Genomic DNA, 14,680 nt, shown 5'->3' with positions numbered 1-14,680 from the left:
CTGTATGCAGTAGGTATCAAAAAAGACTTTCAGTTTTTGTGGTGACTTAATTAGTTCTCGCTTTAGTATTAGAGTAAGGGTTTTTCATTAACTTTGTTAACATAATGAATGTGAGTTTTCTTCAACACTTTAGTTTAGCTGTGTGCTCTTCACAGTGGGGAGGATTTTCCATATTTCATGAAATTTAAGTGCTTTTGGCAGCTGAAACTGCAGTTTGTTGTGCTAAAATTAGAAATGCTAAAATGCTTTCAAATAATGCTCTGACATGGAAAAAGCAAATGCTAGTCCTCTTCAAATATTTTCAAAAGCAAGGACTTAGAAGATATTCTGACTTCAGACATCGTATTAAGTGGCAGGTTTTCAAAAATAACTGGGGGGGAGCTCTTTTGGGCATAGTCATTCTTAATTTAGAATTCCGTACTTGGATAATTAAGGATAGAAGAACATGGATTTAGGCACTAAACAATTAAAAATTCATAGCATGCTGTTCATATGAATGATCATCAGTACACATTTGCAAGGAGGATCCCTTAAATTTTTTAAATTCATCTTAGGTTGCAAGAAACTATAGATGCTAATTCCTGTGTTTCCATCACGAGTTAATCAGAGAACTCTGAAAATGTTATTTTCAAGTCTTGTGCTCTGAGATTACCATACAGATTTTTTCCTGGATTCTGTATGGTTGTCTAAGTTTACTTTGTTGCAGTTTTTTTAATATATAGTCAATATATGTGGATAGCTATGCCAACAAGAGCATCTAAGTTATCACTTGCCATTGTGGTTATAAATTATATAAATGTTGTATTATATATAAAATTTTTGTCACAATATGTCATCTCTTGTAATAAAAGTAGCGGTCATATTTGAATTCAGGAGTTAAAAGTCTGGGGGCTCATAATACACTGATATGACAAATTCCCCATTTTGAGTTGCATTATAAAGAAGAGAAGTAGCTCTTGCCAGCTGAAAAAAGTCCATTTGCTCATCTTTCAAAGTATGTGGATGGTATGTTTCAGCATAGCCAGTGTTTGAAGAATTCAGGGACTCTGGAACACAGCCTATTTAGTAGCCGCATGTAGTGGTATGTTCAGATACATTTCTGGATTGTGTTAGTTCTGCCTCAGTTATTTTTATTGGTAAGAAGCACCACAGACTTTTGAGAGCCGAAAGCATTTGCATGTGAGGAGTGTAGTTTAGTGTGGTGAGTATTGCTTTCAGTGCTCCTTTTCTTCCAGCTTCTAGATTCCAGGCTTTAGATCTCTCGCTCTTATGTTTTGTTTAGGTTTTTTTTTTTGAGGGAGAAGGGAGCCTAGCTGTGTAACACTACACAGTTAAATCACTTGTTCTACAGTGGAATTACAACTGATATAGGGAAACTTGTGGAAATATATAGAAAACCTTTAAGGTTCTGTGAATCCTGATCATGGTATCAGATATGGAAAACAAAGTTAGTGTTACTGTTTGAACTAAGACTTTGAAAAATAAGGAATTGTTGAATGTGCAGTAAACCTTCCTCCAATTGATGTGCAAATTTGACTGGCCTGCTGCAGAAGTTCAATGTGCACTTAGTTCTTTCACCTTCTCCTGTAGACTTCACACTGAAGTAGTGCACCAACAAAGACTGAGACCAAATGCTTTACTGGCTTTCCTATTAACTAAGATTCTTAAGAAATAAAAGCTCTTTTTCCATGCAAATATGTTGTTCTCAAGTGTGGCATTATACTCAAACTCGTATTTTCCTTTTGTCTACCTCCATTTTCTCCCGTAAAATGAAAAAATATATTTTTATAAACTATTCATTGAGTTATTGTAGCGTTTAGTAGTTCAAGGAGAGGTTCAGGCAGCTGTGACTCTTTTCATTAAAACCAAATTCTTTAGATGTTTTCCTTTTTGAAGTTATTTATAAAATTATTTTTAATTAATGGAGTTTTTATAAATCAGTCTGAACAGAAATCAAGAATTTTTGCAGTATTTAAAATTGGTATTTTGAAGTATGATTATGAAATTCTTGTAATATACAGCAGTAATGTTTAATAAGAAATTTTAGCAAATCTGAACAAACTGAGTTGCTTTTTAAACTTACATACTTTTCTTACTGATCAGCATCATACATAAATTGGTAAGAAATTAAAACCCTTAAAGGAATTTTCAGACTTTTTTTCTTTAATTAAAATGTTTTGTAATTGCTTTTCTTGCTCATTACGAGTGACAAAAGCAACCTTTTTGCTCAGTTTCTAAGGTTTTTTAGGTTCCATTCCAGTGTTCCAGTATGCTATGTGTTCCTTTATCCCTGTGTTTTTGGTGAGAGGTTCATTTTAAGAGAATGTCTCCTTTCCTCTGTATATGATGAAAATAATAACTAGCAGCAGGCTGGAACAACTTATGGATAATTGTTTTGCCCAGTTGTGAACTACAGAAACAGTTGTTTCTACCAATATTCAGTGTAACAAAATGGATGTAAAGCCACTTAAATACGATACCACAGAGTATGAATTGATCCTTCAGCATGATTTGGCAGAATCACTTTCTGAACCATCCAAAATAATTGCTTAGCTTCAGGATAAATTGGTAGTTCACTTTAGAATCAGATGCTGCTCAGTGGTTTGATGGGAAGGAATTTTTATGGAGTTGCAGGTATTCACCAGAGATGATGTAGCTGGAGGAGCATGGCCAGGGTAAACACCTGGAAAACAAAGAGCCTCAAAATAAAAGGCTTTTTAGCTTTTCTCTTTTTTCGCAGGTTCTTGAATGATCATATACAGGTGTAAAGAGAGAATTAGTTTCGTTTTGCATCAAAATGTTTATCTGTTTCTCCTGCTGGCTTTTTAAAGATTTTTTAGCTTAGGTTTTGTATAAGGATTGCAATTCACTTAAAATCTTTAGTATGTTCAATGCAGTGCATTTTAGCTAAAACATGTCCTAGACATTATTCAGTTAAGGTTACCTGATTAACAATTACAAATAATTAGCTTAATTAGTTCTATTCACTTAAAAAAACTTGAAGGTGTTGGATGCTTCATAGAAACCCAAACTTGCCTTTCGTGAATATTCATACCCTGAATTCTTGAACCTAAACCAAACCAAATTGGCAAAAAAAAAAAAATTCTTATAGATTTTAATTGGATTTTAAATTATTATTTTTATTTTTGCATTTGAGGAACCATACTGCAGCATGGTAAATTGATTCTGAGAGTTGTGTGTTTTTGTTGATTTGACTTGTGTGTATTGTAGTGCTCATTATAACTTGACATCTTACTGTCAGGATACCCTGGAAGTTCTGTAAAATATTTATAGAATTATGAAACCTTTTGCAGCAAACCGGTTATTTGCTCATTCTGTAATATGAAAGTATGTTGTTAGATTAAACTTTTCAGTAAGTAGACTTGGAATTTTTTCTGACAGGTGATTTTATTTCAATAAATTAGTCATTTTCATTTATCCTTTAGAAAAGCAACATTACAAAGCAAATGGTATTTGATTAATGTCTAGACTTGTGACAGCATCTGAGAATACCCTTTGTTTGTCTTCAATTTGTTTCTTAAAGGGGTTGTGTTTTATACTACCTTTTTAATAAACAAAATCATGAACAGAACAAGTCTTTGCTGATTAGTTTTAAGATAATGTATTTGTCTTTTTTTTCCCTCAGTAAAAGATACTACGCATTTTGGTGCAGGTGCAGTTTATAAACCACATGTGTTAATGTACCAGAGCTTCCAGAGCTTTTCTCTCCATGTATGGGTTAGGTCTCATCCTTCTTCCTGGTTTGGGGTCTTAATGGACCTGCATGGAGAGAAAAGGAGCTGGAGGGAAAACTGCAGACACCATAGTTAAAACTGAGATTGTGAAGATGTTTTTTAATAAGGACAAGTAGAATTTTAACTTTTATTCTCAAAGGTTTTAAAATATTTTTTCTTCAAAGCTTTGACACTCTGAATGCTTCAAAAGCACTGGAAATCAGTCGTTCAATTCCTGTACTGAAGAATAGGGATTATAATCCAAGTTTACCCTGTATTTCTTTCTAGGAGCTTTAAACTGATGCCGCCTTAATCTGAAGAGAGCTTTAATTTGTCAGCATGTGAAGAAGATCTCAAATAAGGTCTTGAAAAGCTTTAGCAGGGGAAATCTCTGCCATATGAGAGAGTTTGGAAAAAGGAGTCAGAGAAAGAGCGATGGACGTGCTGAGGGCTCTTGCCCTGCTAGTGGACTGGAATCCAGTCCGTCTCACAATGAAAACGTGCTTACGCAAATTGTGTGTCAATAAAAGACTAAGCACCCACACGAGAACTCTCCTAGCCTGTTGTTCTGGGAAAGGCAGAGGGCGGATTCAAATGTATTTAGGCAGGGGGAATTGGATTGTGCTCTCCAGCTTTCTGGGTGAGTAAACAAACTCCTAAAATGCTCTATAAAAGACATAATGTCACCTGTTTGGTGACTGGCTCCCCAGTGTGTTTTTTCCAGCTGAGACTGGCAAGTTTGACCCTGTTTCAACATTTCTGGAATGGCTGCAATTTGCTAATTTTGGTAAATTTGCTACAAAAAAACCCAAACTTTTTCCTGCCACAGTCCTTATGGAACAAGAAAGATTACTTTTTTTTTTTTTTTTTTTTTTCTCCTTCCCTGTAGTTATTAAACCAGATCCAGCGAAGAAGAGTGAGAAAATTGATTATCTAGTTTATCTAGGTTGGAAACAGGTCATCTTTTTCTCATAGGTGTTAGTAGTTAGCCAATTAAGAGTGAATATTCAGTAACATGGCACCAGGAAAAGTCCTTTATCATCCTGGGCAAGTTTGGTTCTCTGCCATAACTTGTTTATCATCTTAGTCCAAACTTTCCCAAAGTCCACAGTGTCTTCTTTATTGTGTACATACTATCATTACAAAAAAAAAAAAAAACAAACAAACCTAAAGCTTCTTACAATCCTATTTTCCTCATTCCTGAAACCTCCTAACCTGGTTGACTTGTTGGAGTGCATTTCATGCATTCTTAGCAGATATGCTGAAGGAAACGCCTTGCTCAGCACAGCTGGAGGCTAGAAAGTGTGGAGAGTTCATGAACGAGGCTTGTCTTCTGCTGCAGTCGCTGCAGTGCACTCAGAGCTGCCCGGGCCCAGGGAGGATCCCAACCTGCTGGACACAACATGAGTGTCCCACATCTGGAAAATAGGACTAGTGTGACAGTGAGTTAAGGTAGGAAAATTCTGATTTCCTCAAATGTTCCCTTATTTGAGGAATAACTTGATGAGAGGGAATGCCTGCTTGTTAAATTGTGGTTTAATACTTGGGAAGTGGGATTTTTTTGTTGTTGTTTTTAAAACTGGTTTGAGCTACATGAAATCAAGAATGAAGAGTTCCCTGTTGAATGCTCCAGTGGTGGGAAATCGATACTGCTGCCAAGGATGGAGAATGTGAAAAATATTGTAAGGTATTAGCTCTTGTGGTGAGCTGTCAACAGCCACCACTCTTAAGCCTGTGTTGACCATGAGTGCTTGTCCACCTGAAGGAGAAATAACATGGATAAATACTTGCACTATTTTGCCGTTATTAACCCTTTCTAAGAGTAATGTGATATGAGCTGAGTCCATTTCATCCTGAGCTCCGCTTCTCTATTTTGACAGTGGTTTGTGGCAGACACGAGTGGGAAGGATTTCTGCCTTTTGTAGACTCTGCTGGGTGTTGGAATAATAGGAAGTTCAGGTAATGAAGACTACAGTGTTCCAAATTTAGGTCCTGTCTCCTGGGATGTTAGAATCCTTATGCCCATATGGTCACTGAGAGGACTGAGATGTAATCTAGGTTATACCCAGCCATCCTTTGGCTACTTGTTGGAAAGCACAAGAAATTTTTAAAGAAAACAGTGGAAAAAGAAGTAGATGACCTTTTTTTTCTTGAAAATATATTATTTTTCCAGCATTTTAACTGGCCAATCACACAAGCTGCTGCACACAAATAAACTATGACAAAGGAGCCCACAATTAATGTCAGGACCTAGTTAAGCATGTTAATAGGGTGGTACAAAGACATAATAGCTTGTACAGATTGAAGAATAGGAAAAGTGATCCTCTGGGCCAGTACTAACACTTTCTAAATTGTATGTTGATGTGTGATGCTGGAGCAGAGTAGGAAAAGCTGCTTTGCTTCTTGCTGTTGAGATGGCTTCTCTGATCTCAGGACATCTGGTTGCCCATGTCTTTGTCAAGCTTTCACTCCTTGGGTTGGAATTTTTAATGGTAAGTGTTGGTCCCCCGGCTGAGCAATTCTAAAGTTCCTTACCCCAAATAGTGGGAGGCTTTCTAAAAAAAGGCTGGGAAAAAACAGTGTTTCTTCCTGTGCTTGAAGCCCTTCCAGTTGTGTAGCTGGGTTGTGCTAGTTCCTGCTTCCCCTCATGGGCCCTGGGAAGGTGCCTGTAAATTGGGAGGAAGTGTTTCTTTAAGTTTGCCATGTCTGGGAAAGCTGGGTCAGTTTTAAAGTTGTGAAAGATTGTCTTCTGAATCAGACAGAATGTGACCTTGCAGTTCTGTTTACACTGCTCTGTTTAGATGAGGCAAAGCAATAGAAATTCTGAAATAAAGACTAAGGAGCTCTTGAGTTTGAACATGAGTTGGCAGTTGGTGACAGGAGATTAGGGCTGGCTGAGCAAGGGTCCACGAGTCAGAGAGAATTGAACAGAGCACATGGTGGTGGGAGATGGAGGAAACAAGCAAAACTAAACACAGAAGCAAACAAAAAACATGGACAAGAAGGTTTGTAGGTGAAGGTTTAAGCATTAGAATGGGACTAGATTATGGCATGACAACCTTAATCCTCATATTTCTTAATATCTGGTTATTTGTCTTGCAGCCTGAGCAGTTTTTTCATGTGTAAGAAAATTCTGAGAAACCATTTGAAGGTAGTTTTCAGATACTTCTGAGTATGCTTTGAGACACAGATGAGTGCAGTGTTTGTTGGGAAGCTTCTGAGGATTGGGGGATGTATGGCTAGGTGAGAAATCAGATAAAGGTGTTGAACTAGGTTAAGCAGTGCTGTGTATTGCAGAGTTAGTTGGATGAAAACACATATCTAGTGATTAATGATGTTTAATGCAGTACAACTGGCTATTGGCCAAAAGTTACCCTGATCTCTGAAAAATAACTACCTTTCTTTTGCTACCAAGGTGAATCAGTTATACTATGCAGTGCCATGAGCTGACAATGAGACTGGAAAACTGAACAGAACCAGCAGGCAACTCACTGCATTTGTAGCCCGAGCCTTGCTAAATATGATTTTGATTAGAGCAGGACTTGTGAGCTCTAGCTGGGAATTTGCTCCCTTGTGGCCAGAAACTGTTACAAATGCATGAAAATGATGCTTCTCTGGGACAGGCAGTGACATTCCTTGTCCTTATTCTTACCATATCTGGCAGCAGAGATTTTTAAACAGAACAAAAAGGAGTCTTAAAATCTTCTGTTGACTTCATGCAAACTATTTTAGTGTAGTTCCTGCCTTAAACCTGTAAATTCTGGTTGACCCACAGTGTTTGTTCTAGCACTCTTGCTTCAAAGTTTAAAGCAACTGTCAGACACACCATGTTCCTAGGTAAGTTATTTCAAACAATAAAAGGTAATTTATTTTGTTGTTGTTTTGGGGAGGGGGGTTTTTTGTTTGGTTTTTTTTTTTTTTTTTTACTTGAATTTGCCATGATTGGAATTTCCAATAATTTAATCTGAATGTCTTTTTCTAACAGGTGTAGCAACTAATTACTCTTAGAAGTATTTTTGTTTTGGAGATCTGTGTTCAGAGGGATTAAGGTACTTCAGCCTTTTAACTTACTAAAATTTTTTTTAAACTCTAATGTAATATAGTGGAGTTTGGGGTTTTTGTTGTTCTTGTTTTGTTTGTTTGTTTGTTTTTTCTCATTCTGTCATTATGGTTTTTTGAACAACACAAAAAGCTAAATTGGACAAGGCACCTTGAGAAGTTCACCCTGAACTTCATTCAGGGATAATGCCACCTCTGAATTATTTTTTGAACTGTTTCAGTTCTTCCAGAGGGCACATTTGCACAGTACTAGGTTGTAAGTCCAGACTTACAGAGTCAGGTTGAGAAATGAAAGCTGGTGGGTAGATGTGCCCATTCTGCCCAAGCATTTAATTTTAGAAATTTCTAATATGGAAGTTGGTAAAGAAGTGCATGGAAAAAGCAGGATAACAGAATCTAATTCTACTAGTAAGTGTTCTTCTGGCCCCTACCAATTTTTGGAGGAAACTGGGCTTACCAATCAAGAAGCACTTGAAGTTGAATGTTATCTCTTTGACCTGTCTGGTGTTTTTTGGTTTGTTTGTTTTTTGTTTTTTTTTTCAGGGACTGTTGGTCACTGAAAATGGAGGAAACAAGGAAGCTTTCCCCGAAGCCAAGTAAAAGCAAAGAGCCTGTGAAAACAGAATGGGGATCTCAGAGTGTGGTGTTCACCTATTTCCAAGGGGACATTAACAGCATGGTAGATCAACATTTTTCTAGAGCTCTCAGCAATGCCAAGAACCCCCAAGACCTGAGCACAAAGCACAGGGGTGAGACGGTTGTCCTGAAAAATGGCGAGTTCCTTTCCTTATGTTAGCCTGGTGTTGGATGGGGGTGACTGGCTTTCACTAAGGAATTTAAGATCCGTTGAGCTTCAGTTTGGAGTTGTGTGCAAACAGAAAGCAAGAAAATATTTACATATTGTAAAGCCTTAAGTTATGTAGTTGGGACTTCCTGGGTAAATCCCTGTGATTGCTGGAGTGATTACCAAGCTTTTCCATGAGCCTGTTGGCAGGACTAGGTCATCACTTTCCAGCCAAGTGTCCCCATCACTGCTGGATGTAATAAGTGTATTATGACTCAAGCTGTCATTTTTGCAAAAATGAATTTGTCTGAGCTTTCAGCTGTCAAAAACCTGCCTAAGTTGGTGGTTGTGTAGTACACATTTAATACTTAGGGTTAGTAGGGTTAATACTTAGTAGAAACATGTGTGGTGGTGGTTTAATGCACTTTTAGTATGAATTTGTGGTTGATTAAGATACACAGCACTAAAGTGATTATATATTTCTGTAAAAATGAATATGCAATGCTGTAGCATTCCCTTAGAAGTCCACTGGAATTTGCCTTGGGGAAAAAAGTAAGAATTGATGAGGCTTCACATACTTTTTTTTTTTTCTCTTTTAAAGTAGACAGCATGTCTCCCCATCAGTGGAATTTTTCTTCACATTGCTGCAAACCATATCCATCATCTTCTTCAACAAGCATGGCAAATTCTGCTCTGAATTTTTCTGCTGCTGGTGTGGTAGGCCAGTGCCAGCCATCATCTCTACGAAGTCGTCCAGTTCAACCTGCAGATTTATGGTCCTTCCCTCTAACTGGGACTCCCAGAGTCACCAGTTCAATGTATCCTCACACCCTCCCTGACCTGCATGCAGCTGATGAGCTGATCTCTGACAGGAAATACAGCTCTCTTCTTGGCCTTCTGCAACAGGAAAGGTGCTTAACATCCATGCAAGAATGCACCATGAAGCAACACTCAAGTTCTGCTTGTATGACTGGACCTGCAAGGCTACAAAATATAAGTCAAAGTTCAGCTCCTGGGGGAGGTAAGAAAATACTATCACTTCATTCTTTGACTTCTGATGTGAAGTGACAGAATAATAGTGTCTGTTCCTAAGCTTTTCAAGCTGGATCCAACTTCCAGCAAAGTCACAGAAATCTTTTACTGTAGATAACCCTGGTATGTACTGTAGTACTTGGGATCAAGTAGTCATATGATATGGATCAATCAAAAGAAGTGCATTACCTACTCACACAATATTTCACCTTCTGGCTTACACTGGGGGGACATTTTAAGAGACTATAAGCATTATTCATAGTGCTATCACGATCGCCTAATATCCATGGGTATTAGGCATGATGTGTACCAGATGCTCCCTCATTGGAACCAGCAAGGGGTATCCAGGAAAGATCCCTGAGCAACCTCTTACTGTGCAGGCTGTTAATTATGTTTTGAGTACAGGATGGGAAACTGCAGCCCTTACCATCATGGCCAAGGGTTTTTCTGCCTCCCAGTCTGTCTGTAGCTGGAATGATGAGGGTACAGGTGCTGGTGGACCAGCCTTGCCTTGTCTCTTGGCTAAGGGCTCCCTGCCATGAGGGACTGCTGCCCTCCCTGCCAAATGCTATGTCTGCTCCCTGCAGATTTCCCAGAGCTAATGTGATTCACACAGTGATGATTGTTGCTTGTTTATGGTCCACAATTACTAGGAATCCCAGTCATAGGTACTGCCAACACACATCAGAAAAATGCCTGAAGTTATGTCTCCATGGTGTTTAGATCTACTGGATAAAATTGCTCTCCTGTTAATAATTCTGCCTTTGAGAAGCTCTGTGGGGTCAGGCTTCCTGACCAAAGCGCTGATACCTGTTGGGGGTACATCTGCATTGCGGTTCCTGGGCATTCCCCAGTCAGGCAGCTTGACACTGGCCTCCACGAAAAAGGATTGTGAAATTGTTTAGGGAGTCTACTGGAAAAATACAATGTGTCCTACCTGGTACTTCTAAACAAAAAATCAGGCACGTGAAGAAGCAATCCTGAGGCTTAGGTTTTAATAAATAAGCAGCTGTGAAATACCTCCTGGTTACCCAGTTTCAAAACTACATCAACAGGAATCTGGCAGAATATGGGCTAAAGACTGCGTGCAGATACAAACAGGAGTTTATCTACAGTTCCTCTTTTGAGAATACAACAGAGATATGATGTTATGAGGATCCTGACTGCAGGTGTTTTGCTAACTCATTACTGCCCCATTAAAGTGAGAGTGTCTATGTCTTCAGCTGGAATGCAAACTTTCTGCTCGTGGTATATGAGCAGAGGTTTTGTGTATGTGTTGCATAGGCACTCATCCTAGCCTTTGTGTAGGTAGTGAAGGAGTTTTATTACTTTAAAGACATTGTCTGAACTGGAATCTCTTTTAAGAACAAGGTAAGGTGCCCTCTTCCCCCAGGGGGGCAATGCAAGCCTAGCAAGGCTTGGGAGCCCCAGGAACTGACTCCTTTAGAAAAGGAGCTATTTTGTGAAACTGGTCTTGTGTTGATAACAGAGAAGCACTGCTAACGATAGTGGACTTTTTTTCCCAAAAATTGAGAAAGAAAATGAGTGAGGAAAAAATTGAAAAGAAAATTAAACTGCTCAGTATTCCCCAGCCATTACCAGTTAAAACAGGATGTATACTGGGCCGTTCTGAACATTCGGTAACCTCTGAACACCACACATGTAACATCATCCTTGTGATTATCAAACGACCCAACAAGGATCGGTAAAGAAATGGCTGGTCTGTGTTCACAGGGAGCCTTTGGCAAATCCCTAGGATGTGTGTTTAGTTTGGCCGTAGGAGTCCTTATTTCCTGGCTCTATCTGTTAAATATACTTCTCCTTGCTCTGTGTCATATTTAAGAACAGCTGATATTTATATTTATGGAAGTGTATGTTGCTGTGCCAGCCAGCACAGAGCTCCTCAGCACCTGTGCTATAGGCTGGGCTGCAAAAGCACAAGGTTTCTTTAGTAACTACTGTCTACTTTTAGTTTTGTGTTGAATCTCTGCTCATCCTGAGTATTTTTAACTTTTTCTTTTAAGAGAGGAAAGCAAGCTCTTACCAAGGCTCAGAAAATCCCAGTGTAAGCCATGCCACTGCAGGTGAGTAAAGAAACCAGTAGGTTTAGAACAAATCAGGCCACAGCTTTGCTTATGCATATAGTATTAAAGATGCTTCTTTGTTTGCTTTTATATTCAAAAAGCTCGTTTTTCCACCGGATAGAACCACCACCTCCATAGCTACAGTAACAAAGAAGAAAAATGCTACATTATATTAAAATGAGATACAGGATATTTTTTGACCTCCATCTACCTTAGTTTTTGTGCTTATACATCAGGCTGCCATTTCACAATGCCTGTTTTGCACTAACTGTCCAAGTTTCAGGTCCCAGAAAGATATAACAGCCCTTGCATTGTACCTCAAGCATGCATGTGTGATAGCACTGCTGCAGTTTGCCCCAATAAACCTACTGTACTGCTGGGTGAGTTGTTCTAAGAAATTATTCCCAAAGCATTCAGGCTTTCATAATTTTATAAGTCTCTTGATACTGGTCATACCCCATGTTGGTTCTTTGAGGTGTGATGTTTTGGGGATATTTTGAATGAGTCATTCTGTTTATTCTACGAAGGGCTCTTTTGCACCAGACCCAAAGGTACAATTTTATTGCACAACATATTAAGAGATTGCAAGGACTGTGCTATTTGACTGTGCTGATGCTGCTGTGTCTTTCAGGTATTCAGATTCATGACAGAAGACAAGATTTGTACTTCTAGCAACTGAATGTTTCTACTGTGTTCTGAAACAAAATGTTATTTCTGTGGACTTTTATTATTTGCAACTGTGAATCAAGAACTGAACTGCAACTGTCCTGTGGTGTTTTTTTTTTCCTCTCTGCTGGGAGAATGCATGTACTATTTACTGTTTGAGGAATGACAAAATAACCCTTTTCTATACAGTAAATAATTTCTAATGTTTGCGGTATTAACCTGGCAGTACTTTTGTTGTGGCAATACATTGTCTATTTAAGGCTTTTCATGTAGCCCTCTTTCAAGGGCTCCTGCACTTTTTAATCTTTATGTTTATTAATTTACCACCTCCTGGTAAGAAGCACAGTTCTTATCAATGCAGCTGATAACCCCTAAGTGCAGGGATGTTGCAAGTTCTTAGCTTGATTTGGTATCTTCATATTGTTTAGAATAGTCTTAGGCCACTGGCAAAAGACTTCAACCACAGACCAACAAAGCACATTATTGCACTTATGTTTCAAAAGTGCAGCAATTTGTGACCATACTTGCAATTCCTAGGGATCCTCTTCAGAAGTTATGTAATATACTTATGCCTGAAGGCTCTGTTTTGCCCTCTCACTAATGTATAATCATTGTCTAGAAATAAGTGAATTCACAGTAGCTCTGAGAGGAAACCCAGATTCTCATTGGGTGCAATTAAAATAGCATTCAGCAAAAAACTGCAGGTAGGCATGTTATATTTTTCCCAGCCTCTCTGCAGGTGTAAAAGATTATTTTTGTAAATAAGCTCTGTGGGATTATTTTTTCCTTGTTTAGCAACATCAGATGTTTATTGTACTAATTTACAAACTGAGGTTTTAAAAATAATTCTTTTTAAAATTTTTTAAGTTTGCTCTAGCAGTTACATGTTCTACATCAATCTGAGATCACAAGGGGAATTGATTTAACTAAACTAATAAAAGATACGCCAACATCCTGTCTCCCTAAAAAAACCCCACTCCATTTTAATGTTTCTACAAAAATCTTCTCTTTTAAGTTAAAGAATATTTCTCCAAGTAGTTTTCTTTTGTTATCCCAAGTCACTTCCCTGATTTTTAAGGCTACTTGCTAATACAATCTGACTTCCTCTGTGGGCCAAAACAAAGATTTCCAACCTACATTCTGTACCTCTGTCTTACTGACATGTGCTGTAATTCTAGTGAATTATGATTCTATTGCTTCAAAATATTGAAATACTTTTCCTCTCTCTTCCATCCCTTCCAAAGGAAAATGCTTATGTAAGTTCTCTGCAAAGTCTGGGATGACAGTCTATTTAAATGTTCTTAAATGTAGTGCCTCCTTGAGCAATTTGTTCTACAGCTGGGAATATTCAGGATGACTTATAAAGCCCTGGATTCTGATGAATCAGCTAAGTGGGGGTGGGGGGTGGGGAAACCCTTGTTTTTAAATGGATGTCCGTTATTGCAAGAACATGAGGGATCAGTGGCTCTGCCTTGACAGGGTCATGCTGTGAGCCATTGCTGCAGATTTGTGTCCTTATTGTCCAGCTGTCTGGCAGATCTGGGGAAAGGGAACAAGTGTCCAAGTAACCCAAAGGTCCCTGGACCCCTTGCCAGTGGAGGCTCTGCACCAGGTACACAGGTGCTTGCTCTCTTCCCTGGCTTTTAGAGGAATGAGAATGGAATAGAGGGCTGTGGCACAGAGGCTCTGCTGCTCTGGTATTTTGTATTGCACCACCACAACACCATGCCACAGAGTATGCCTGGGTTTATGGCATCTCACTGCTCACCTGTAATAAACTACTGCAATAAACGTAGTTAACCCATTGCTACAATTTGCCTTTAATGATTTAGTGTAATAGAGTTTTGAATGTTTCACAGCAGTTTTCTACACCAGGTAGGCTTTTCTTTATGCATGTATAGATTAAAACAATATAGATACACATATATGCTCCTCTAGAATATTGTTTGTCTGGAGTGGAGTGTTTCTTGCTCTCCAGCCTTGTCATGCTCCAGTCTTCATTCCCATTCAGTTCACACTCTCCTTACTGGCAAAGACTTGGCAGCCAGGACACTGGGTCCAGCAGCTGCCATCTGGTACTTCCAACAGTTATTTTCGGTCCCTCCTCTGAATGCAGACATCCTGGAGGTGCTGGATGGTCCTCTTTCAATGTTTTTTGATTCCCTGAATGCTAATGGACCGCTGTAGAGACCATTCTGACAGACAGGCATCCCTACTATTTATCCCTGGAAGTGTTCAAAAAGTGTGTGGATGTGGCTCTTGGGGATGTGGTTTAATGGTGAACACAGTGATGCTGGGTTAATGGTTGGATTTGATGATTT

General features: G+C 38.7%; 2 protein-coding genes across 6 annotated transcripts in view; both read left to right on the top strand.

The window, feature by feature from the left end:
* Positions 1 to 3,680: 3,680 nt before the first annotated feature.
* Positions 3,681 to 14,163, top strand: VGLL1 (vestigial like family member 1). Of its 3 annotated transcripts, none has more exons than XM_033072743.2 (5): positions 3,681 to 7,783; positions 8,337 to 8,542; positions 9,179 to 9,598; positions 11,634 to 11,693; positions 12,325 to 14,163. In XM_033072743.2, the coding sequence occupies exons 2-5, from the start codon at positions 8,356 to 8,358 to the stop codon at positions 12,363 to 12,365; spliced, it is 708 nt and encodes a 235-aa protein (XP_032928634.1). In that variant the 5' UTR covers positions 3,681 to 7,783; positions 8,337 to 8,355; the 3' UTR covers positions 12,366 to 14,163. The 3 variants fall into 3 exon arrangements, with proteins under 3 accessions (XP_032928634.1, XP_032928633.1, XP_032928632.1); XM_033072742.2 differs by having other exon boundaries at positions 8,337 to 8,566; positions 9,182 to 9,598; XM_033072741.2 differs by lacking the exon at positions 3,681 to 7,783 and having other exon boundaries at positions 7,815 to 8,566.
* The window catches only part of CD40LG (CD40 ligand), a 23,032-nt gene continuing 21,885 nt past the window's right edge, over positions 13,534 to 14,680 (top strand). For all 3 annotated transcript variants that reach the window (XM_033072740.1, XM_033072739.1, XM_033072737.1), the window contains exon 1: positions 13,534 to 13,615. The gene's annotated coding sequence lies outside the window, so the exon portion shown is untranslated. The remainder of the gene's footprint in view (positions 13,616 to 14,680) is intronic.

The sequence above is a fragment of the Catharus ustulatus genome, chromosome 14, assembly GCF_009819885.2.
Source record: "Catharus ustulatus isolate bCatUst1 chromosome 14, bCatUst1.pri.v2, whole genome shotgun sequence".
NCBI classification, from domain to species: domain Eukaryota; kingdom Metazoa; phylum Chordata; class Aves; order Passeriformes; family Turdidae; genus Catharus; species Catharus ustulatus.
This window is presented reverse-complemented; position numbering and strand designations above follow the sequence as displayed.

What these genes read in the sequence shown, in the direction of transcription:
- VGLL1 (XM_033072741.2), top strand. Translation starts at nt 8,356, where the DNA reads ATGGAGGAAACAAGGAAGCTTTCCCCGAAGCCAAGTAAAAGCAAAGAG. An exon ending in AAGTTCAGCTCCTGGGGGAG is followed by an intron (nt 9,599 to 11,633) that starts GTAAGAAAATAC and finishes TTTTCTTTTAAG; the next exon opens with AGAGGAAAGCAAGCTCTTAC. An exon ending in TGTAAGCCATGCCACTGCAG is followed by an intron (nt 11,694 to 12,324) that starts GTGAGTAAAGAA and finishes TGTGTCTTTCAG; the next exon opens with GTATTCAGATTCATGACAGA.